General features: G+C 43.7%; 1 protein-coding gene across 4 annotated transcripts; it reads left to right on the plus strand.

The window, feature by feature from the left end:
- Positions 1–1,040: 1,040 nt before the first annotated feature.
- On the plus strand, positions 1,041–22,179 carry Nek3 (NIMA related kinase 3). 4 transcript variants are annotated; one of them, XM_057752662.1, is made up of 14 exons: positions 1,041–1,139; positions 2,632–2,802; positions 5,606–5,699; positions 5,788–5,885; positions 6,979–7,062; positions 9,336–9,403; positions 9,487–9,573; positions 11,573–11,627; positions 17,072–17,272; positions 18,119–18,191; positions 19,030–19,179; positions 19,841–19,975; positions 20,926–21,049; positions 21,747–22,179. In XM_057752662.1, the coding sequence occupies exons 2-14, from the start codon at positions 2,686–2,688 to the stop codon at positions 21,919–21,921; spliced, it is 1,461 nt and encodes a 486-aa protein (XP_057608645.1). In that variant the 5' UTR covers positions 1,041–1,139; positions 2,632–2,685; the 3' UTR covers positions 21,922–22,179. The 4 variants fall into 4 exon arrangements, with proteins under 4 accessions (XP_057608645.1, XP_057608646.1, XP_057608647.1 ...); XM_057752663.1 differs by lacking the exon at positions 1,041–1,139 and having other exon boundaries at positions 2,406–2,802; positions 19,036–19,179; XM_057752664.1 differs by lacking the exons at positions 1,041–1,139; positions 19,841–19,975 and having other exon boundaries at positions 2,406–2,802.
- Positions 22,180–23,359: the final 1,180 nt, after the last annotated feature.

Below are 23,359 nucleotides of genomic sequence, written 5' to 3' on the forward strand. Positions count from 1 at the left end.
TCAACAGTGCTGAAGCTCAGGAGCCGTGATCTGGATTCTGCTCCTCTCTCCTCGGTGCTGTTTAATGACTTGCCCGATAAAGTGGTGGATTCCGAGGTCATCAGAGGTCATCGTTCCTCTCAACTCCTGCTGTCACCGCTTGTTCTTTGGCTTCACTTAACAGTTCTTTGGGCGTTCTCCCCATTGCGACCTTCCAGAGCAGCATTAGAAACAACAGGTTGCCAGCATCCTAGTAGCTATGAATTTGAAGAGTAAAAGAAGTAATTTGTGCCAGGCAGTGGTGGCTCATGCCACCTAGCACTTGGGAGGTAGAGGCAGGCGGATCTCTTGAGTTCTAGGCCAGCCTGGTCTATAGAGCGAGTTCCAGGATAGGCTCTGAAAGCTACACAGAGAAACCCTGTCTCAGGGGGAAAAATGTAATTTGTATAATATACTTATAATATCCAAATTATGGTAGCATGTAATCACTGTTAGAATTATTAGAAATAGTTTGACATATTGTGTGTTGTTGCTGTCTTTGAAGTCTTAACATGTACTCATATCAGCCACTTTTCAAAGTACCCACACTGAGTAAACAAGATGGTTTAATGGGTAAATGTGCTTGCCCATTTTAGCAGCTTCACATGGTGCCTCCACGTCCCGGGACAACCAGAATCGTAATGATTTTTTACTATGTAAGGGAAGAAGTACACAGATTTCAGAGTGGAACCTGATTTTCTTATTCTATTTTCACTTTTTCCAAGGTCATACAATAAATGCTAGAAGCGTTGTTCCTGTGAAATTTGTGTTTGTGGGCCGTCCGCCTAATCTGGAGCAATAACTCAAATTACTGTTGGTACCACCCCAAAATGTTAGCACGACTCTACTGCAAGGTGGCGCAACAGCTTTAAAACTGCTCTTGCAGGGCCGGGCTACTGCCTGGGGCCGGAACTAAATCCCTATCCTCCGCTCCTTAACTGGAAACACGCCCCGCCCCCGCCACATCAAGCCCCGCCCTTGGTACCGCCCCACAGCCCCGCCCAATACCGGTACCGGGGGAGGAGCGACGCGCGCCGCTGGGAAGTGGGTGAGGAGCGCGATTCGGTCCAGCAGCAGAGAGAGGAGTGGCTGGGGCCTCTCGGCGGGGTCCTAAGCCACCGGTAGGCGCACGCCCGCTGCGGGGTGACGGGGAAACGTGCACACAGCGCTCCGCCGCGGTAGATTGCGCGCCGGGGTCACGGGTCTCGGAGCGCGCATGCGCGCCGGCCATCTGTTCGGGCATCTGCCGCAGCGAGTGGTTCTTTTCCGAGGAAAGAATGGGTCTCCAGGATGTGTGCCTTGGGACTGCTGCCTAAACCGCCTGGCCAGTGACCCCCTGACCCTGCTTCTGGATATTAACAAATCACTTTAGCTTTCTCTTTTCTTTTTTAAAAAATTTACTTTCTTTATTAAACGCTTATTTGGTTATTAACATGGGAAGGAACCAACCCACTTTTCGCCACACCCAGTGCATTCAGGCCTGCGTTTATGGCTGTAGTGTAGATATCAAGCACATAGAGATTAAAATACAAATGTGGTCTCAGCCAAGGAAAGTCGTTTCAGTCTTACAGGTTAAAGTCCTCAAGCACCAGAAATAGGAAAACAGCAATTGAAACCAGAGGCCAGTTAAGCTCAGAAGGACTTGGTTGTTTTTGTGTAGGTTTTTGGGCTCGGGTCGTGGTGTGAAGCGACAGCGTCCTCTTTTGTAGCCCGTGCTGGCCTGGAACTCGCTGTGTAGACAGGTTGAACTCTGACTTATCAGTGGCTCCTGTGTATGACTGACCAACTTCTGCCTCCCTAGTGTCGTAGGCTTGTGACTTGTGCCTGAGTGTGTTCAACTACCTCACTTCTGGAATCAGAAGTTGTATGGAGGGAGGATTTATTGCTATAATCTTCTGGTAAGTCTGTGATAGACTGCACAGCAACCTGGAAGACTTAGTATATTTGTTGGGTTGCTTTTGAGATAGTGTCTCACCGTGTACCCCTGGCTGGCCTGGAACCCATGGTGAATATCTTCTACCCCAGCTACAGACCGGAAGTCCCAGCACCCCCCTCCCCCCCCCCGCCCCCGCGGAGTTTGATCTGTGGTGTACTACTTATTTGTGGTTTAAACAAATACAACAGTAAAACACCGTTTATCTTTGTGGAGCATCAAGTAAATTCATTCCAGTATTTTTCCTGTGATGAAAAAAAAATATCACCTCTAAGTATAGTCCTCTCCCGTACCCCATCACCATCTAGTCCAGGGCATTTAACAGGTTAGGCTGTCACCAGTCTTCCCTAAGACTGTGCTTACAATCTTCATTGCTTGTGTAGTTTATGTGCAGCAAATGTGTATTAAAAATCCTGTTGCTTTGTATAGAGACTTTGAAGTCAGACTGTTTAACTATCCCTTTGGAGTCCTAAGCACCTCCAGCTTAGTAGGTCCAAAATGGCATAGGTCTTCCTCCTCTCTTCTGTTTCATTTTACCCCAGCCATACTCCTGTGCTTTAAAAAAAAAAAAATCAAAAAGGCTGTCCACGTGACTCCCAGGCCTTCCCTTTCCCTCTGAGAATTAGGATTACATTAGTTTTTCGAGACAGGGTTTCTAACATTCCATCTTTTATATATAGTTCGGGAGCACCAGAGGTGAAGGCGGGAGTGGGACCCTACAGCGGACGCCCAGCATGGACAATTACACGGTCCTGAGCGTGATTGGCCAAGGCTCCTTCGGCCGGGCTCTTCTGGTTCAGCAGGAGAGCAGCAATCAGAAGTTTGCCATGAAGGAAGTAAGACTTCCCAAGGTAACTGCTAACAGAATCAGCTCATGGTGAAAGTGAGCATACTACCTATATAGAGAACATTCTTGGGGTTTAACGAGTCATTTACCCTTCCCGCAAACATGTAATCGGCTTATTCGTGAGCTTTACAGAGGCTTGATGTATTTATTCTATGTGGTTGTTTGGCTAGGAAGATTAACAAAGAAGCAGTCAGAATGTTCCGATTGATCTCAGTGATCACAGTTTCCAATTGTATGCCAGCAATGTGGAAAATCCGCCAAACTAGTCAGGTGCTGTGTGAACGGCCAAAGAACATAGAGGGCCATGAGGACCAGGTTAAAATGCATAGCTTCTGTTGGTTACTAGGAAACCTACTCAGGGGATGTATTTGCTCTTTTTCCCCCCATGGATTGCTTGTTAATGTGTATCATAATTGTCCTGTGTAAAAATTCATACCATGAGCATTAGTAATTTTTTGATCATTTTTTATAGAAATATATTTTAATAACATTCTCAGAGTGCTAGCCATTTTTCCCAGTGCATCACTTTAAAAACGTATTTGTATTAATTCTTTTAGAATTTAATACAGTGTATTTTGATCATATCACTCCTTATTCCTCCCGTCCTAACTCCTCCCAGATCCATCCCCTCTTCCCCCACACCCCCATAACTTTGTGTCTTTTATTTATTGTTTTTGAGATCACCTATCACTTCCAGTTGTGTTACGCATATACTCTATAAGAGCATGGTCCACCTACTGGAGGCAACCCCCTTAAAGAAAGCCGACTTTCCCTCCCCAGATGCCATCAGGTGTCCATAGCTCCTGGGTAGGGGTTGGTGCTCAGGAACTCCTGTCCTCTCCGTGCAGGAGTGTTGACTGGATTGGTCTTGCACAGGTCTTGTGCAGTCAATCACAGCTGCTGTGAGCTCAACAATGCAGGATCTTGCCGTGTCCAGGAGACATTGTTCTGGTCCTGTTGTCTCTGACTTCTGGCTCTTACAATCTTTGTGACCCCCTCTTCTGTGACAGCCGCTGAGGCTTGTGGGGAGTAGGAAGTGATGCAGTGGTCCCGCTGATGGCTGACATTCCACCGAGTCTCACTTTCTGCACATGGACCAGTTTGAGTTCCTGCATTAATCGCTATGTGGTGCACAAAGCAACGTCTCTGCTGAGGTCCGAGGGCAGCACTAATCTAGAGGGCATTTTGACTCAATGTTCATTTAGTGAACTCATATTGTAGGTTCATCCCTTGGGGCCTGTGATGGGTTCTTGGTCCGATTTATAGCACCGGATTCGTGGCTGTGGATCAGGCCTTCAGTCCAGTCGGAAAGCAGTCGGTACCTGTAGCATTCATGCCGCTGCCAACCCTTACCACACTGGTCTTACTGCAGCTCACAGAAAAGCGTGGTTGACTTTGCGTCATGGAATTGAACCCGTGTCCCTTCATGTTAGCCAGGGATACTCATTACACTAGTATACTAATGAGGACAACTTTGTTTTGTTTTTGAAGCAGGGTCTCACTGTGTGAGCCAGGCTAGCCTTGAACTTGCCATCTTCCTGCCTTAGCTTCCCAAGTGACGGGATGACTGACAGGCGTGTACGTACCACCACACCTGCTCCCACTGAAGTTTGATTTTAAACTAAATGAGTATTACAGTCCTGTGAGAGGCTTGCTGAGACAGAGCTCTTTGCTCTACTTCCACGTAGGTCTGGCCCGGCTGTCAGTCCTTTTCAGCGTGTTCACACTTGATACTGATGCTGCCTTCCCGTCTGAAAATCCTCCAGTCTCCCTCCCTCTCTCCTCCTCTTTCCTCTCTCTCTTCCGTTTCCCTTCTTCCTTCTTCCCTTTGTTTCTCCTTCCCTCCCCCTCCTCCCCTCTTCCTTCTCCCCTCTTCCTCCTCCCTCTCCTCCTCTCCCTCCACCCCAGTCCTCTTATTTGTAACTGAGGATCTAAACCAGGACCTCAGCCAGTTCTCTGCCTCTGGGCTCTACACCCAGATCTCACAGCAATTTCTTGATTATAAGCCAGTTAGCATTTTGTCCTTGAATAAGTTTTTTTGTTTTGTTTTTCGAGACAGGGTTTCTCTGTAGCTTTGGAGCCTGTCCTGGAACTCCCTTTGTAGACCAGGCTGGTCTCGAACTCACAGAGATCCGCCTGCCTCTGCCTCCGAGTGCTGGGATTAAAGGCGTGCGCCACCACCACCCGGCTTGTCCTTGAATAAGTTTTTAGTAAGTTTTAAGTTTGGGAAACTTAATTTTCATTCGTCTTTGTTCATCTTTGCATATTTTTCATCTGGGCCGAGGGGCTACTGAAAGGCTGCTCAGAGTCTACTGCAGCGACAGCTTTGGTTTTCTCTGAGTGTTTTTATATAGTGGTTTGGTTGTTTTTTTTTTTTTTTTTTTTGTCAGCAGAATACTGGCTATCCAGTCAGCTGATGCCTAGGCATCTTTGTTCTTGGTTTTGGTGGTGGTGGTGGTGGCGATAATCAATCCCTGGGCCTTGAGCACTGCTGGGGTGGGGGGGGCGGGGCTCTACCACTAAGCCACATCACCAGTTCAAGTATATATGAAACTTAGTTTGCATTATGTATGTGGAGAAAAAAAATATATGTTCCAATAGACCCCAAGCTTGGTCAGCACAAACATACAAAATAGCCATAATCAAAAAGTCACTGCATAGTTTTGTTTCAGACTTTGAAAGCTTGAGCCAAAGTAGATATACAAATGGAGCATTGAAGTCTCATATAAAACAATACAAAATATTAGTTTGAGGCTATTTTAAAATTGAGCATTGACTTTATAGTTTAAAGTTTTTTTTTTTCCCAGTCTTTCTCTGATACACAGAAGTCTAGGAAAGAGGCTGTTCTGCTAGCTAAAATGAAGCACCCCAATATTGTTGCCTTTCAAGAGTCATTTGAAGGTAAATATGAATTCTCCCAGATATGCTCGTACCTGGATTGAATTCTTAACAACTGTGACTTTCCTAAGGAGTCTCCTGTGTGTTTTAGCTGAAGGGCATCTGTATATTGTGATGGAGTATTGTGATGGAGGGGACCTAATGCAGAAGATTAAACAGCAGAAAGGAAAGTTGCTTCCTGAAGATACGGTAAGAAACTGACTTACCTAGAACTCAAGCAGGGCAGGAACCTGGAGGCAGGAGCTGATGCAGAGGCCATGGAGGGTGCTGCTTACATGGCTTGCTCCCCATGGCTTGCTCAGCCTGCTTTTTATAGAACCCAGGACCACCAGTCCACAATGGGATGAGCTCTCCCCTGTCAATCAGTAATTAAGAAAATGCTCTACAGGCCTGCCTTCAGCCCAGTCTTATGGAAGCATTTCCTCAATTGGAGTTCCAAAGTTACACAGTGAGAATCTAATAAATAAATAAATAAATAAATAAATAAAATTGAATAAGTAATACTTAGAGATGGACGTGTAGCTCAGTGGTGGAGCATTTGCCCGGTATTTGCAAAGTCCTGGGTTCCATCCGCAGTGCTGTATAAACCGGGCTTGGTGATGCATGTCTGTAATCCCAGTATTTGGGAGGCAGAGGCAAAAGGCTTAGAAGTTCAAAGTCATCCTTGGAAATGTAGCAAGTTTGAGGCCAGTCTGGGATACAGGCTATCTCTTCCTTACCTCCCACCCAGACACACAAAAAAGAAACTTATAATCGGTTGAAAAGGAGAAGAAAAATGTGGTGGACATTTCATTAAAATACACATCTGGATCACACATAAGATGGCAAAACCAGGCTTCTGAATTTCCTCAGATAATACTGACTTGTAGTTAAATTGTATAGTTTTTATGAGTGCAGAATTCACTTTTGATATCTTAGTAAAATAAGGCCTAGAAGTGATTCCTCAGAATTTGAGTTGACATCAGCTAGTTATTACATTTTTACAGGTGTTGCATACTATTTTCTTTTAAAATATTTTTATTAGCCGGGCGGTGGTGGCGCACGCCTTTAATCCCAGCACTCGGGAGGCAGAGGCAAGCGGATCTATGTGAGTTCGAGGCCAGCCTGGTCTACAAGAGCCAGTTCCAGGACAGGAACCAAAAAGCTACGGAGAAACCCTGTCTCAAAAATCAAAAAAAAAAAAAAATTTTTATTCATTCTTTTAGACTTTTATACAGTATATTTTGATCATATTTACCTCCAATTCTTCACCCCAGATACTATGTATACTTTTTTCTTCCAGATACTTAACTGGTTCGTACAAATTTGTCTTGGAGTAAATCACATTCACAAGAAACGTGTGTTACACCGAGATATTAAGTCCAAAGTGAGTATAAGGTGTTGATGATGGAAGTTACAAATAATCCCACACTAGTTCAGAATTATATATAATTCTGTGATCTCTGTCCTAGATCACAGTCCTCTGCATGAATGGGGAACAGGAACCGAGTCTAGCAGCCAGAAGCAAGTGCATGCTTTATAGCTGCATTTGTAGTATAAGAGACCATGTCCAAGTGGGCTGGTGTCTTAAAGGCTATTGGCCAAAGGAGCTCCAAAAGCAAGGTGTTTTGGGGTCTGGGGAATGAAGAAAACGATTTTGTTGTCCTTTTTTCCTATTACTATTTCTTTTTGGGACATTCTATTTAGTTTAGAAAATTTTGCCAATATAATACTTTTTAATATTTACTCTTTTAATGAAAAAAAATTTAGCTGGGTGTGGTGGTACATGCCTTTAATCCCAGCACTTGGGAGACAGAGGCAGGCAGATCTCTGAGTTTGAAGCCAGTCTGGTCTACAGAGTGAGTTCCAAGACAATAAGGGCTACATAGAGAAACCCTGTCTCAAAAGACAAAAGGAAACGAAGAATACCCTCACCTTATTGAGGTAAAATTGACAAAATTTTATATATTTATAGTATACAATATGGTATTTTAATATACATACAAGTATGCAATTGTAACATGATTAAGTCATGCTAATTGATGTGTCTGTGAGCTTATTTAATGTTTTAGATTTACTTTTATTAAGTGTGTGGGTGGGTGTGGGTGGGTGGGTATGGGTGTGTGTGGGGGGTATGTGCATATGCACATACTTGTGTACTGTGCATGAGAGAGTATAAATTGCCAAGAAAACCTGGGCTTCAGCTTTCCTGGAGCTGTAGTTACAGATAGTTGTGGACCACCTGTTGTTTCCTGGGAACCAAATCTAGGTCCTCTGGAAGAGCAACAAGTGCTCTTAACCGCTAAGCCATCCCTCCAGACCCTCCCCTTCTGAACATTTAAAACCTACACTTCAGCCAGCCATGGTAATAACTGCCTGTGATCCCAGCCCCTGGGAGGTTGAGGCAGGAGGATTTCTAGTTTGAGGTCAGCACAGACCACTTGAGTCAAATCCCTATCACAGAAAAATAAAATAAAATCTACTCTTTTAGTAATTCTCAAGAATGTTATATATTGTCAGGCAGTTGTGGCAAAGCCTTTAATCCCAGCACTCAGGAGGCAAAGGTAGGCAGATTTCTGTGAGTTTGAGGCCAGTCTGATCTACAGAGTGAGTTCCAGAGCAGCCAAGGCTACACAGAGAAACCCTGTCTCAAAAAACAAACAAAATAGTATATTAACCACGGTCATTCACCATGATGTACAATATAGGTCTTTTGTTTGTTTGCTTTAATACAGGGTCTCACTATGTAGTACTTGCTATCCTAGATAGATGAGACTGGCCTCTAACTCCAAGAGATCTACCTGCCTCTCTCTCCCATTGAAGACATGTGCTACCGTGTGAACCATGCAGTAGATCTTTTCTTCTTCTTCTTCTTCTTCTTCTTCTTCTTCTTCTTCTTCTTCTTCTTCTTCTTCTTCTTCTTCTTCTTCTTCTTCTTCTTCTTTCTTCTTTCTTCTTCTTTCTTCCTCCTCCTTCCTCCTCTCCTCCTCCTTCTTCTTCCTCTCCCTCCTCCTCTTCCTCCTCTCCCTCCTCCTCCTCCTCCTTCTTTCTTTTGGTTTCTTGAGACAGGGTTTCTCTGTGTAATTGCTCTAGCTGTTCTAGAACTTGCTTTGTAGACCAGATTGGTCTTGAACTCACAGAGATCCACTTGCTTCTGCCTCCTGAGTGCTGGGATTAAAGGTGTGTGCCTCCACATCTGGCTCTATGCAGTAGATTTTAGGACTTACTTGCCCTACGTAAAACTTTACGCTCTTTGACCTAGAATTTATACCAACCAAATAGTTGAAACCTCTTTTGACATCTAGGTGAATATGAGCCTTTTAATGCCCACCGAATAAATGCATGTGTTCTCAGATAGGAAGTGGTCAGCACCTGTCCCAGCCACTGAGTCACCAACAAAGGCTCCCACCGATTGGATCTGATGCTACCTGACGTTTGCTTGTTAGATTTCAAAGCATGCATCCTGAATCCCCAGGCAGAGGAGTGTGCAACTGTTTTAAGGGGGGGGGGAGTCTTGTTATTTCTTTTGTTTTCTCTGGGACCCAGCTGTCAGTATTTCTACCCTTATCCCCACCATCAGTGGGCTTTGAAAGCTGCCCTGGAGACTGCGGCCTTATGCTGGGATGATCAGGACATCTATATTCTTCTTTTCCAATGCAGAATGTCTTCCTCACCCAAAGTGGAAAAGTGAAATTGGGAGATTTTGGCTCCGCCCGTCTTCTCTCCAGGTATGTACCTGTCCACGTGACAGAGATCTGAACAGCCATTTTCAGAAGAGCTTTGGAGTCACTTTGCCTTTCTGTGGTTTCAGTCCCATGGCCTTTGCATGCACGTACGTGGGAACGCCTTATTATGTGCCTCCAGAAATTTGGGAAAACCTGCCCTATAACAATAAAAGGTGGGTAGTGTCCTTATTTGGATAGTGTTGGGCATTTGGCAGAAAGGTCTCTAGCCTGCAAACAGATGCTGGAATCTGGTGCAGATGCGTAGAGCTTATTTGCTTAGAGATTTTATTTGAGTTATCTCGTGTGAGTGTCTATATGAGTGTGTACACATGTGCCACGGCCTGTGTAGAGAGGTCAGAGGACACTCTTTTGGAAATTGGTTCTCCTGCCTTGTTGAAGTAGGGGGGCTAACTCTTTGGTCGTTTCTGCTGCTGCACTGCACACCCTGGGCCAGCTGACCCACGAGCTCCTAGCCGGTGCTACCGTCTCTCTTTCCGTCTTGAGGTGGGAGTGCCGAGATCACAGATGTGCACACCTGACTTTCTTACGTGCATTCTGAAGGTCAAAATCAGATGGCCAGTCTTGTGGGGCAAGTGTTTTGACCTGCCGAGCCACCTTCCCCACTCTGCTTTCTAAAGATCTGCTTGGGGCCTTGGTGTATGCAGTTCATGAGTAGAATAATTTTGCCTAGCAAGTGTCTTGGATTTGATTACCAACACCACAGAAGTAAAATGGCATAAAAAATAGATCTTAAAGTCACATGGAATCTGTATTCTCAGGAATCCAGAGGAAAATCCTGGTTTTTCAACAATTGTCATCACAGCTGTGAGGGTCTAGTTGATAAAAGAAGGTTCAGCAGTCGGTAAGAGTGGTCTGAGTTAGGTGCCTGGTTCCAGACTTGTTTATGCTTTTAAGAATCCTTGTATCTGTCCATCAAATGAGAGCACAGGGATGGGAAGCAGACAGTCAAATCCCCTGCATCCATCCATCCATCCATCCATCCATCCATCCATCCATCCATCCATCCATCCATCCATCAGATAAGAGTACCGGGGATGGGAAGCAGACAGTCAAATCCCCTGCATCTGTCTATCAAATGAGAGCACCGGGAAGCAGATGGCAACAATTTTTAAGATCCATGGGAAGTTCCGATACAGCCACACTTGGAAACCACTGGGTTGTAGCAAATCATCGTAAGTGCTACATCAGCACTGGGTTGATGATGTATGAAGAGCTTATGTTTTGCAGTGTGATTTTTAAAAATATATAAACGGTATATATCCATTGTTCCCATGATGGGTGAGCAGGCATGAGTAGAAATAGAGGCAGCGGAGAGATGTGGAGGGCTGAGGATTGAACTCAGAAGTAGACAAGTTGCCTAGTATGCATTGCCCTGGGTTCTATCCCCAGCACTGGAAACTAAAAGAAAATAGTAACAGTAAAGAAAGAAGGAACGAGAATGAGAGAAATCACTTTTTAATTATTCTTTGTATTTATTTAAAATTTTTATTTAAAAATATTTTTAAAATTTTTTATTTGATATGTATGGATGTTTTGCCTGCATGTCTGTATAGCACATGTGAGCCTGGTACACACAGAGACCAGAAGAGAAGATCTCGTGGAACTGGAGTTAGAGGCCATTGTGATGCACTTGAACCTGGTCATCTATAATATGAGCAACAAGTGCTCTTAGCCACCGAGACATTTTTCAGACTGTTAGATTGGGATTTACCAGTTGATAGATTCCATATACAGTTTGGTATTCTGCCTTTTCCTTTGCTCCATATTTATTTTCCCATAGGAATGCATATTTCCTTGTATGTGTATGTATGCATGTGTGTGTCTGTGCAGGTACATGTGCGCGTGTACATGTCTCTGTGTAGGACAAGCTTGGGCATCATGCCTCAGGCACTGCTCACTTCTTTTTGAGGCAGGGTTTCTCATTGGAACTCTCCAACCTTGATGACCCGAGTTCAATCTCCAGGACACAGATGGTAGTAGAATAGACTCCTACAAGTTGTCCTCTGACCTCCACATATACCCTGTGGCCCACGTGTGTGCTCATACATATATAAAAATAAATTAAGTGCAATAAAATAAGATAAAAATGCATGTATTACTATGATAATATAGCATACCAGTTCTGGCAATGCTGTCTCTTTATGCTTCTAGTGACATCTGGTCCTTGGGATGCATTCTGTACGAACTCTGCGCCCTGAAGCATCCAGTAAGTATGATGCCAGACCAAAGGGCCACTTGTCAGTCCTGCTAAGGCCCTAGAGATGTGCCAGGTTTCTACTGGGATTCACTTCCCCAGGAAGAATTTGTTATAAAAGTTTCTGTTTGTCTCCTATTTGTCTTTGCGTGGAGCCATTCTGTAGTTCTGTGCCAACAGGAAAAGCTTATTAGAGGCTGTAATTCTATATGTAGCTCTCCTCCTCTTTCTTTTAAATATAACATAATATTTGCCATTGTAGCTATTTTTAAGTTTACAATTCAGTGGCATGAATTATATTCAAGATATTAATTACACTCATTGTATTCATTAATTATACTCATGATATTCATTAATTACATTTGTGATATTCATTAATTATATTTATTATATTCATGATATTATATCCTGATACTGCTGTCCATTTGTGGGGCTTTTCCGTCACACCAAACAGAAACTTTGTTCTTTGGAAATCATGGCTCTATATTCCTTTCTTCCCCAGCTTGAGATAACTTCTAATTTTTTTTATAATTTATTTAACTTTTATTTTATGTACATTGGTGTGAAGGTGTCAGATCCCCTGGAACTGGAGTTACAAACAGCTATGAATCGCCATATGGGTGCCAGGAATTGAACCCGGGTCCTCTGGAAGAGCAGCCAGTGCTCTTAACCCCTGAGCCATCTCTCCAGCCTCTAATCTCTCTGTCTCTATGAATTTGTATATTCTATATATCTCATGTAATACAATTCTATGGTATTCATCCTTTTTAAGGATTCATTCATTTTATTTCTTGTATATGAGTGTTTGCCCTGCATGTATTTGCACCACATGTGTGCCTGGTGCCCAGGGAAGGTAGAAGAGGGTGTTAGATAGTCCAGAACTGGAGTTATAGATGGTTGTAAGCCATTATACAGGTACTGGGAATTGAACCGGGGTCCTCTGCTGATGAGGAACCTCAGCTGAGGTTCTCTCCTACCCACTGGGTCTTGTTTCTAGCTGACAAAAACTAACCAATACACTTAACTTTTTTTTAAAATGAAAACATCTTTTGAGAATTTTATATATGAGTGCTGTATTTACCTTTCTGCCCCTCCTTATATCCAGCCTTCAGTTCCTCCTGTGCCTCCCCAACTCCATCTAAAGTTCATGTCCTTATTCTACTATTAGTTTTTATTCTATTATTATTATCATATCACACACACACACCCCAACTACTACATTTCCTGTTGCTCTTACACACTGCCCTTGGCAGTGGGTAGCTTAGCAGGGAGCTTGCTCATGGAGAAGACTAATTCTTCCTCTCTGAGCAGCCATCGATTGCCTGGAGTTCTTTATATATGGGTGGCCTTGTGCAGTTTCCCCTACTGAGGAGTTTAGAAGAGGGTGTTGGATCCCTTGGAACTGAAGTTACGGATGGTTGTGAGCTACCATGTGAGTGATGGGAATTGAACTTGGGTTCTCTGTAACTAGTCTTTTTCAGTCCCACCAGCCAACTCCCAAATAATGGCATGGAGATGTCTCATCAGTTATGAAAGCTGGTCCGATAGCTTAGGCTTGTCCCACCAGCTCTTATAACTTCGATCAACCCATTTCTATTAATCTACATTCTATCTTGTGCTATTATCTCTCTTCTGTCTTGCATCTCCCATTTCCTCTCTATATCTTCTGAATCCTCCTGAATTCCTAGATTCCTCCTCCACTTCCTTTCTCTCCCTGGAAATCCCGCCTATACCTCCTGCCTAGGTATTGGCCGTTCAGCTTTTTATTGCACCAATCACAGCAGTCCTCTGCAAGAACAAGCGTCTTAAATTAAATTTCCCTCTTATGACTACTCTTAATGGGTTCCAGAGGGTTTGTTATATTGTGTTTTCATTTTCATTTAATTCCTGGAATATTTTTCTTTCTTTCTTTTTTGACCCAGTAGTATGTTGTTCAATCTCCATGAGTTCGTGTAACTACTAAACAATTTTTACTGTTTACTTTGAATAGTAATGAGATAAGATATATGGAGTTATTTAAGCTTTTCAGTATTTGTCTTGTTTTATGTCTCATATATATATGGTCTATTTTAGAGAAGGTAGTAGAATTTTTTTCTTTGTCTTTGGTTTTTTGAGACAAGGTTTCTCTGTGTAATGGTCCTGACTGTCCTGGAATTCACTCTGTAGACCAGGCTGGCCTCGAACTCACTGAGATCCCCCTGCCTCTGCCTCCCAAGTGCTAGGATTAAAGGTATGCATCACCACCACCCAGCCCTAACCTTTATCTTTTGATGAGGGTGTTGAGTCTATAATTTAAAGTTATCGTTGAAAGGTGTGTGTTGATTGCTGTTTGTTTATTTTTATTTTTTAACGTTTGTATTCTTGGTCCTGTTTTGTATTTCAGGATTGTAGCTTCGTTTGTTTCCTTCAGATAGTCCCTTAGCTGTATTTACTCACTTCAGTTTGAAGTAATTGCTTCCAGTCTTCTCTGTAGGGCTGGATTGCTGAACATGAATTCTTTCAGTCTGCTTATATCACATATAGATTTTTCTTCTCCTTAAACTATGGCAGATAGTTTTCCCGGGTCAGCATCTGTGGTCTTTTAGAACTCGGGGTGCATTGCTCCAGGCACTTGTGACCTTCACAGTTTCCATTGAGATGGCAGACGTTGTTGTGCCGTGTTTTCCTGTAGAAGTGACTTGTGGTCTTTCTCTTGCAGTGTTCACTACTCTTTCTCTCTGTTTTCTATTTTGTGGGTTTTTTTTTTTTTTTTTTTTTTTTTTGGTTTTTCGAGACAGGGTTTCTCTGTGGTTTTGGAGTCTGTCCTGGAACTAGCTCTTGTAGACCAGGCTGGTCTCGAACTCACAGAGATCCGCCTGCCTCTGCCTCCCGAGTGCTGGGATTAAAGGCGTGCGCCACCACTGCCCGGCTTCTATTTTGTGTTTTTGTTGTTGATTTTGAGACAGGGTTTCTCTATGAAGCACTGGCTTTCCTGGAACTCCCTCAGTCTGGTCTCAGAGATCTGCCTGCCTCTGCCTCCTGAGTCCTGGTAGGCATGTGCCACCATTGCCGAGCTTACATGTTGCGTTTTATTTTTATTTATTTATTTTTTTTTTTGGTTTTTCGAGACAGGGTTTCTCTGTGGCTTTGGAGCCTGTCCTGGAACTAGCTCTTATAGACCAGGCTGGTCTCAAACTCACAGAGATCCGCCTGCCTCTGCCTCCCAAGCATGTTGCGTTTTAATGTCTTTTCTGGTCATTTCTATGTGGTATTCTGTGTGTTTCTTATATCGGTATGGGTGTGTCTTCCCTTAGTTTGGGACTTTTTTTCTGTGCTCTTGTTGAAGATCTCATCTATACTGTTGACGTGGAGTTCTTCTATGGCAGTGTTTCACACTGCTGATCTTTTTGTAGTGTCCCAAAGTCACTGCACATTTGTGGCACTTTAAATGAGAGTGTATCTCGCATAGGTGTAGATATTTGAATAACTGGTGTTGGCAGTGCCCTTCTTCCCAGCATCTCCTAGTCTGGCTCTCCCTCCCAATCTCTTCCTGCCAAGCTATAGGCCAGCAGCTCTTTATTAACCAATGAGAGTAATACTTATTCACAGTGTACAAAGATTGTTCCACAGCAGTGTGGGAGGAAGGAACTGAGCCAGGCTTATCCAGAGAGCCTGCCTGAGTCTGGAGGCGTGGGGTGGATGGGCGAGAGAGAGTAAGGGTCCTGGGTCAGACTAGGCAAGGATGTGAGGAGAGGGTTCCTGCCTGGTTCTGGGCCTGGAGAGCTGGAGTGTGGGGGCAGCTGTGGGTCCGCAATGTATGATTAGCTTTGTAGCACCTCCCAAACTGCTTTCTAGAGCGTCTATGCCATTTTTATGATTGTTAGCTTCTGAACTGAAATGTGAGAAAACAGAATTTGCCCTAGTAGATATTTTTTTTCTAGATACTTTCAGATAATTTGACTTACTTGGTGGTAGTTGGTCATTTGGTGAAGTTGTTCATTTGGTGGTAGTTGACTGGTGGAGGTTGCTTGTTTGTTTTTTGGTGGTAGCTGTTTGGTGATAGTTGCCTGTTTGGTGGTAGCTGCCCATTTGGTGATAATTGCTCATTTGGTGGTAATTGCTTCTTTGGCAGTAGCTGATTGCATAAAGCAACCATCAAAACTGATCCCAAGGGGCTGGAGAGATGGCTCAGAGGTTAAGAGCATCATCTGTTCTTCCAAAGGTCCTCAGTTCAATTCCCAGCGACCACATGGTGGCTCACAACCATCTGTAATGGGGTTTGGTGCCCTCTTCTGGCGTGCAGGCATACACACAGACAGAATATTGTAAACACAATAAATAAATAAATATTTAAAAAAAAAACTGATCCCAAGGTCTTCACTTTGCATGGAAATAAATCGTTCGTCTGTGGATCAAGCCTGTCTTTGCTTGAGAGCACACAGTTCAGGAGGTGGTTGAGGCAGAAAATGTCCGCTCAGCACCTGATGTGAGAGTAATTCAGACCAAAGCATGTGTTGTTCATGTTAGGACATCTCCCTTGAATAGAAGTGACTTCTGGTGTCAGCTTCACAGCTTAAGGAGGTAAGCTAGGCCTACGGGTGCTTGTGGGAGGACAAGGCCCAGAACGCAAGGCTAACCTGACAGAGAACACCCAAAAAATAAAGTCTGAGCGTGCCAGTGACATAAACATTGGGGGTGGGGTGCAGAGACAACTCAGTGATCAAGAACACTTGATGCTTTTGCAGAGGACTCGAGTTCAGCTCTCAGCACCTGTACGGAGGCTCACTAATGTCTCTGACTCCAGTTCTTGGTGATTTAACACCTGATCCCTTTGGGCACCTGAACATTCTCTGTCTCTCGCATATACACACATAATAAAAATAAACCTTAAAAAATAAATACACTTTCAAAAAGAGAACGGCTCAAAAAACTTTTTAAAATGCCAAGGCCTCAGCCCACTCCACACACCTGAATCAGAATCTCCAAAGAGGTCTTGAATTTGTGTTTTTAAACCAGGAGATTCTGAAGTGTGTCCCAAGTTGGGAACCGCTGTTGCTCTGAAGCCACCCTGAGTTTACGCGTGCCAGGCCAGCACTGACAGACACCGGTCTCCACGTGGAGGCTGTGATGTTCATGTTCACCTTCCTCCAAAGCACCTGAGGCTGTGAACCGTCCTTAAGGGCATCTGTGGAAGGAAGGGACCCAACAGCAGCTGCCTTTGCAAAATAAACGTAGCTCATGAAAATATGAATTTACTTCAGCTGATATTTCTTATTTCTATATTTTCTTTCCATATACCTGTTTTTTTTTTTTTTTTTGGTTTTTCGAGACAGGGTTTCTCTGTGGTTTTGGAGCCTGTCCTGGAACTAGCTCTTGTAGACCAGGCTGGTCTCGAACTCACAGAGATCCGCCTGCCTCTGCCTCCCAAGTGCTGGGATCATATACCTGATTTTTAAAGCATGACTTTTACCTTTCAGTTTCAGGCAAATAGTTGGAAAAACCTTATCCTGAAAATATGTCAGGGGCCCATCCCACCACTGCCAGCTCTGTATTCTGATAAACTTCACCGTCTTGTCAAGCAGATGTTGAAAAGGAGCCCTTCACAGCGCCCCTCTGCTACCACCCTGCTTTGCAGAGGCAGTTTAGTGCCGCTTGTCCCGAAGTGCTTACCCCGGGAGGTATGACAGGAGTGTCTCTCATTGGCTCTAGCGTGGTAGCATGTGTTTTTAACTTATCTGGCGGTGGGCATGGGCGTACAGTGGTGTTCATGGAGATGTCGCAGGACATCTCGGCTCTCTCCTTTCATCTTTAACGGGTCCAGTGACAAAATGGGGTTATCAGGCTTGGCAGGAGGTGCTTTTAACCGTTGCGCCATCTCACTGGCCCTAAACTTGTATCTCTTAAGCTTAATTTATTCAAACATGCCTGTAAAGACTCACGTAATTCAGAGGTGTATTTAAAATGTAAACCTCTTTTCTGTCTTCCCCTTCCACAGCTCCCTCCAGTAGCTGCAACACTCTCCTGCACTGGGGTTGAGCCTGGGGCTTCACTTACGGTGGTTAGAGTCTAGTGATCATCACAGCTATCTGTGTTTGTCTCACTGTTATATTATATTATATTGTATTATATACTATATTATATATATCATATATTAATATATTATATCATAACATTATTTGACACCCCACCTTTCTTTCCATGCTAAGGATCAAGTTTGGACTGTGGTTTTGGGGCAACACTGGCCTCACGTTGGCAGGCCTGCCTTAGCCCCCCAAGTATCCAGGATGATACTCCTCTCCTTACGTTTGCTTTTATGTGGCATCTTTGTTTTCCAACTTTAAGTGCTCTTGTGTTGAAGAGCACTATAATTATATGACCTTATGGTGGTGTCCAAAGCAAAGTGTCTTTTTTTAATTAAGCCTGAGTTTGCTGGTGAGTAATCCCTGCTGTGTGGGCTAAGACAGGAGTCTTGGGGTATAGAAAAGTGTTTTTAACATCTTTAAATGCTCATCTTTAAATTTCAGATCATCAGAAAATATGGAGAGCAGATACTGAATGAAACCAAACTATCTGAGCCCAAGAAACCAAAAAAAGAAGGTAAGAATTTTTCAAGTGTGTTTTTAAAAGTATCTTAAAAAAAAAGAAAATATAATTTCCACCGGGCGGTGGTGGTGCACACCTTTAATCCCAGCACTCAGGAGGCAGAGACAGGCAGTTTGAGGCCAGCTTGGTCTACAGAGGGTGTTCCAGGACAGCCACAGTTGTTATGTAGAGAAACCCTGTCTCCAAAAAAAAAAAAAAAAAAAAAAAAGAAATAGGCTGTTTTCCCGGTGAGAAATCACCACACACTTAGATTAATTAAATTAATTAATAATGGTCCGTGGCTGGTTTGGGTGATGCATGAAAAGGAACCAGCCTCAAAGAGAAATGGTACCAGCTTTGATCAATATGTTCCACATATGCTGTCATCCATAACTCTCTTTGGGGTCCCAGCCTCAGGTCACACTCTGAACAGTTTAAACAGACAGTGTCTGGCCACTTGGGCAGATGGGAGATTGACACAGCAAAGATATTGCCAGAAGAATTTAAATACACCACTATTGTTCTTTCTGAATTGTTGTTACCCAGGGTCATCCTGCCCACCTGGCAGAATTCTGCTTTTTCTGCTAAGAGCACAGAGGACTTAATGGCAGACCAGAACTTGATTATGTCACCCTGTGCTGCCCCCTTAGAAGTCTAACGGAGGTTCTAAGTCTGGGTTGTCTCCTTTTGTTAGGGGAATGGAGCCTAATTGGAGGTCAGTCCTAGTGAACAGACAGTAGCAGACTTTCTGAGCTGGAAAGAGACGAGAAATACTTCTGCCTTGTTAGGGTACAGTTTAGATGCGGGTGAATGAACAGAACGAAACTGTTGACCCTCCTCTTCCCCATTTGAGCATCAGGTAGCCCATCAGCGCCGCAGCAGAACGCCACTCCAGGAAGCCCTCGCAGGCAGCAGTGGGAGAGCCATGTTCCTGGTCCAGCTCTAGCAGCTTTGGGAAAGGCACCCATCCTTACCTCCAGTTTCACGGCCGAGGATGACAGAGGTTGGCACCATCATCGTCCCTTGGGGTCTGGTTCCAGATACCAAAGTTCATGCGTGCTCAGGTGCCTCATGGAAAAGGCATCCAATGCCCACGTTCTCCTGTATATGTTAACCTCTAGACCCTGTGTTCATAAATACTGTGTAAATAGTTGCCACACTGTGCTGATTATGTGCATATGTGAATATGTTCAACACAGACTTAGCTTTTATTTTTTAATTTTAATTGATATTGTGTGTGTGTGCACGTGTGTGTGACTATATGTGCATATATGTATGAAGCCAGAAGAGGGTGTCAGATCCCTTGGAGCTGGAGTGACGGGCATTTGCGTGCTTTCCACTGTGGATCTGAACTCTGGTCCTCATAATTGAGCAACGTGTGCTCTTAACAACTGAACCATCTCTCCAGCTCCAGACTTAACTTTTAAAAAATATTGGAGCCCATGGATATACAGGGAAAGTCAGACCTAACACTCTCTAGTAGGATTTACCATGCTAGGGTTTTAGTTTATATCTCTCTGCAGCTGACATTTGGGGCTCCTCATGTAGTGAGTGAACTGGATTTTCAGTGAGCGTCAAATATAGTCATAACTTTGCTTGAAATATGATAGACACTGGAAATTCTTTTTTTTTAAACCTGGTCATATGTCCCTCCTTACAACCAGGTGGCTCTGTAATAAAGTACAGGGAAAATTGTGCCCGTCAGCAGTGGCTCAAAGAGCCCCCCGAGACCTTGCTGTCAATGCTGAAGGGTACTGATCTCAGCCTGGCATTCGAAACGTACACAATCTACAGACCAGGTAATGTTCGCCTATTATATGAGGACACTTGGGCTTTTATAAATATACAGTAAAATATAAATAAATTGACCATGTTAATAATTCTTTAAAGATTTCTTTTTATTTGTGTTGTCCGTGTCTGTGTGAATGTACACTGTATGTGTGTAGGTGCCCAGGGAGCCCAGAAGTTGGGGGGGATTAGATCCCTGGAGCTGGGAGTAATAGGCAGTTGTGAGGCACCATGTAGGTGCTGGGAAGCAAACTCAAGTCCTCTGGAAGAGCAGCAAGTGTCCTTAACTGCCCCTCATCTTCGCTCTCCCTGCGTGTCCAGCTGAGTAGTTTTACACTGATCCATGTTCTTATGTAGCCAGCTCCAGATTCTGTTTCTTTGCAAAGCTGGAGTTGCACACATTAAATAAGAGCCCCATTCTTTCTTCCTCAACTCCCTGTGGTTTGTGAAACTGGTGCAGGAAAGATGATGTTGCAAGATTTAGCTGATGAATGTTTATTGAGTGGTGAATATATTATAGATGATGATTAAAACGAAAAAGAGGACCGATGTCTAGCCCCGCGGTGGTGTGCTCTGTGTACATGCACAAGGCCCTGAACTAACTCTTTAGACCTTTTTATTATTTGAGACAGGATCTCCTCAAATTGCTCAGACTGTACTATAGATTTCTTATTTTACAAGTTTTTAGAGTATTTTTCTCCGCTCTCTTCGAGAAAGTATTGCTTTAAAATTTAATCCACATTCTGCTACTTCCTGAATCTATTGTTACCCAAATCCTGGCGAGGAAATACTGTTTGAGTTGGCTGGCTTCCGCGGGCACTAGGGCTCCGCTCTGTAGTCCTAACATATGGGAGACTGAGGAAGAGCAGCCTAGGTCAAGTCCAGCCTGGGCAACATGGTGAGACCCCATTTAAAAATAAACAGGAAAACTGTCATACTTTCTGTTGCTATTCCCATGAAGGCACAGAAGGATTCTTGAAAGGCCCCCTTTCTGAAGAAACAGCATCAGACAGTGTTGATGGTGACCATGAGTCTGTCATTTTGGATCCTGAGAGATTTGAACCTCGGCTGGATGAGGAAGACACGTACGTTGTAACAGACCTAGAATGCTGTAGCTGGGGAATGGAGCCCGTACTCACACACACGCCGTATCGTACCACAGTAATTTCAGATGTGGTAATAGCTGTACTGCTTTCCATCCTGAAGGAGCACTTCTCTTTGCTCCTGTGTGATGGGCAACACTGACATTTTACTATGACTTCCTGGCTGCACGTAGTATGTTTTCAGTCCGGACTTGTTTTTGTTTCTGAATTTTGAGGCACTTAGGCTCCTCCTGCACCTGCTTTCAGGTGTTGGGATTATATGATGTGTACATATATATGTATGTATATATTCATTTTATAATACATTATTTATTTATTTATTATACAATATTCTGTCTGTGTGTATGCCTGCAGGCCAGAATAGGGCACCAGACCTCATTACAGATGGTTGTGAGCCACCATGTGGTTGCTGGGAATTGAACTCAGGACTTTTGGAAGAGCAGACAATGCTCTTAACCTCTGAGCCATCTCTCCACCCCTATAATACATTTTTTAATGTTAAAAATACCCACAGTGATACATTTTGGGGAGAACTAGCATTTTTCCCTCTACTCAATTACCTTATGGGATTGAGCTTTCAGTGGTTTAGATACACATGGTAGAATTCTGCATTGAACCCATCAAGAAGTAAACACCACGAGTCTAATACAGTGGCTTATCATCCAAACCGTTTCCACAGGGACTTTGAGGAAGACGATGAGAACCCTGACTGGGTGTCAGAACTAAAGAAGCACGTGGGATGGAAGGACACGTCTGACAGAGACCCCTCGGAGCGTGTACCTGAGCCATGTGGGCGAGACACTGATGCCTGGAGACGGGGTGACGACTGGGAAATGTACCACAAGCGTAAATAACAACCCAGAACCCTTGTGAGCTTTTTTTTTTTAAACACAAGGGAGGTCTAGAGATGCTGTGTCCTTGCATTCCGGTAGAGCAGAGGTGAAATGCTAGCCTGCCGGCTAACGCTGTGTGCGATAATAGGAAGTCACTTCACTTCTGTGCTCCCTCGTTTTCTCAACTATCCAGGGAGAATAACAATGCCTACCTCATAAGAACGCTGACCAAGACTGTTATAGCAACCCATGTGTTTGTATCCACAGTTACTATGTGACATTTGGACGTTTCCTAAAGCGATCTAAATATATTAAATTGTGACATAAAAATGTGTGTTCTTTGTCAATAATACCCGACTTGGAGATGCTTCAAAATGATTTCCAGTGATGTTACCAGCTGCCAGCTGTCCTTAAATGTTCCTTGTAGGCTTTACAAAAAACCAGGGGATCAGCCATAAGATGAGTGGAATGGGCTCCCATAAGATTGCAGTCCTGGACCCGAGGCAGGAATACAGCCAAAGAGATATGATGGATGTCAGAAACTAGAAAGTCTAACTCACTTAAGGCTCCTATAAAGGGCTGGAGAGATGGTTTGGTTTCTAAGAGGACTCAGGACAATGTTCTCTCCTCCCGCAAGAACCATAGACTAGCTAACAAAACCCCCAGTACCCGATATCAGAAACGTCCTTTTGAGTTGTTGGTCATGGGACCATGATCAAGAGACCCCTGAGACAATATAGGCTATTGCTATTGCCTTTGTTGCCTAACAGAATTGAGGGGAAGTCCCCATTGCTGAAGACATCACACACTTTGGACACAAGACTTGCAGGATTCAAGGTGATCTGACTGGAAAGCTTCCTCTTTTGACTGGAAACTAGATTTCATAATACAGGAAGGTGCTTTGCCAGCTGCCAAGGGAGGATAGCAATTAGTCTTGCTCAGCTGTGATGCTTATAAGCCTCAACAATGACCAGCATGAGCTGTCTCTAAATGTGCAACAGTGGTACTTATATATTAGTTGTAACCAATAGCTGCCAAATTGGATGGAAGGATCATTCAAGAGAAGGGATGTCATGCCTGGTTAGTGAGGTCACAGATTTCGGAGAATATATTGCTGCCACTTTCATAAACTGCTGTTTATGAAACTGCATTTTAAATGTCTATCTTTATACCATGGGTAAGTGTAGTTTTCATTCTGCAGCAGATGGAGACCATCATAGGAAGCTACATCTGGTCCAGTGTAGAGAAGAGCTGCTGTGGGGTGCCCAGTCCCAACTGATCCATCTACAACACAACCCTTACATCTAAGGTACAGCGAACATTACACAAGAGAGGGGTAGAAAGATTTTAAGAGCCAGAGGACCACGTAGTCTGTTGTAATATTCTTATTTTCTAGATATGACAGAGGAATCTACACCCACAAAATCTCAACAATATGCCTAAACAAGACCCGAAGAGT

The sequence above is a fragment of the Chionomys nivalis genome, chromosome 20, assembly GCF_950005125.1.
Source record: "Chionomys nivalis chromosome 20, mChiNiv1.1, whole genome shotgun sequence".
NCBI classification, from domain to species: Eukaryota; Metazoa; Chordata; class Mammalia; order Rodentia; family Cricetidae; genus Chionomys; species Chionomys nivalis.

Bases quoted from the DNA above. Each gene is read 5' to 3' on its own strand.
- Nek3 (XM_057752662.1), top strand. From the start codon at position 2,686: ATGGACAATTACACGGTCCTGAGCGTGATTGGCCAAGGCTCCTTCGGC. The intron at 2,803-5,605 runs GTAACTGCTAAC...TTTTTTTCCCAG, and splicing joins AGGAAGTAAGACTTCCCAAG to TCTTTCTCTGATACACAGAA. The intron at 11,628-17,071 runs GTAAGTATGATG...TTTACCTTTCAG, and splicing joins TCTGCGCCCTGAAGCATCCA to TTTCAGGCAAATAGTTGGAA.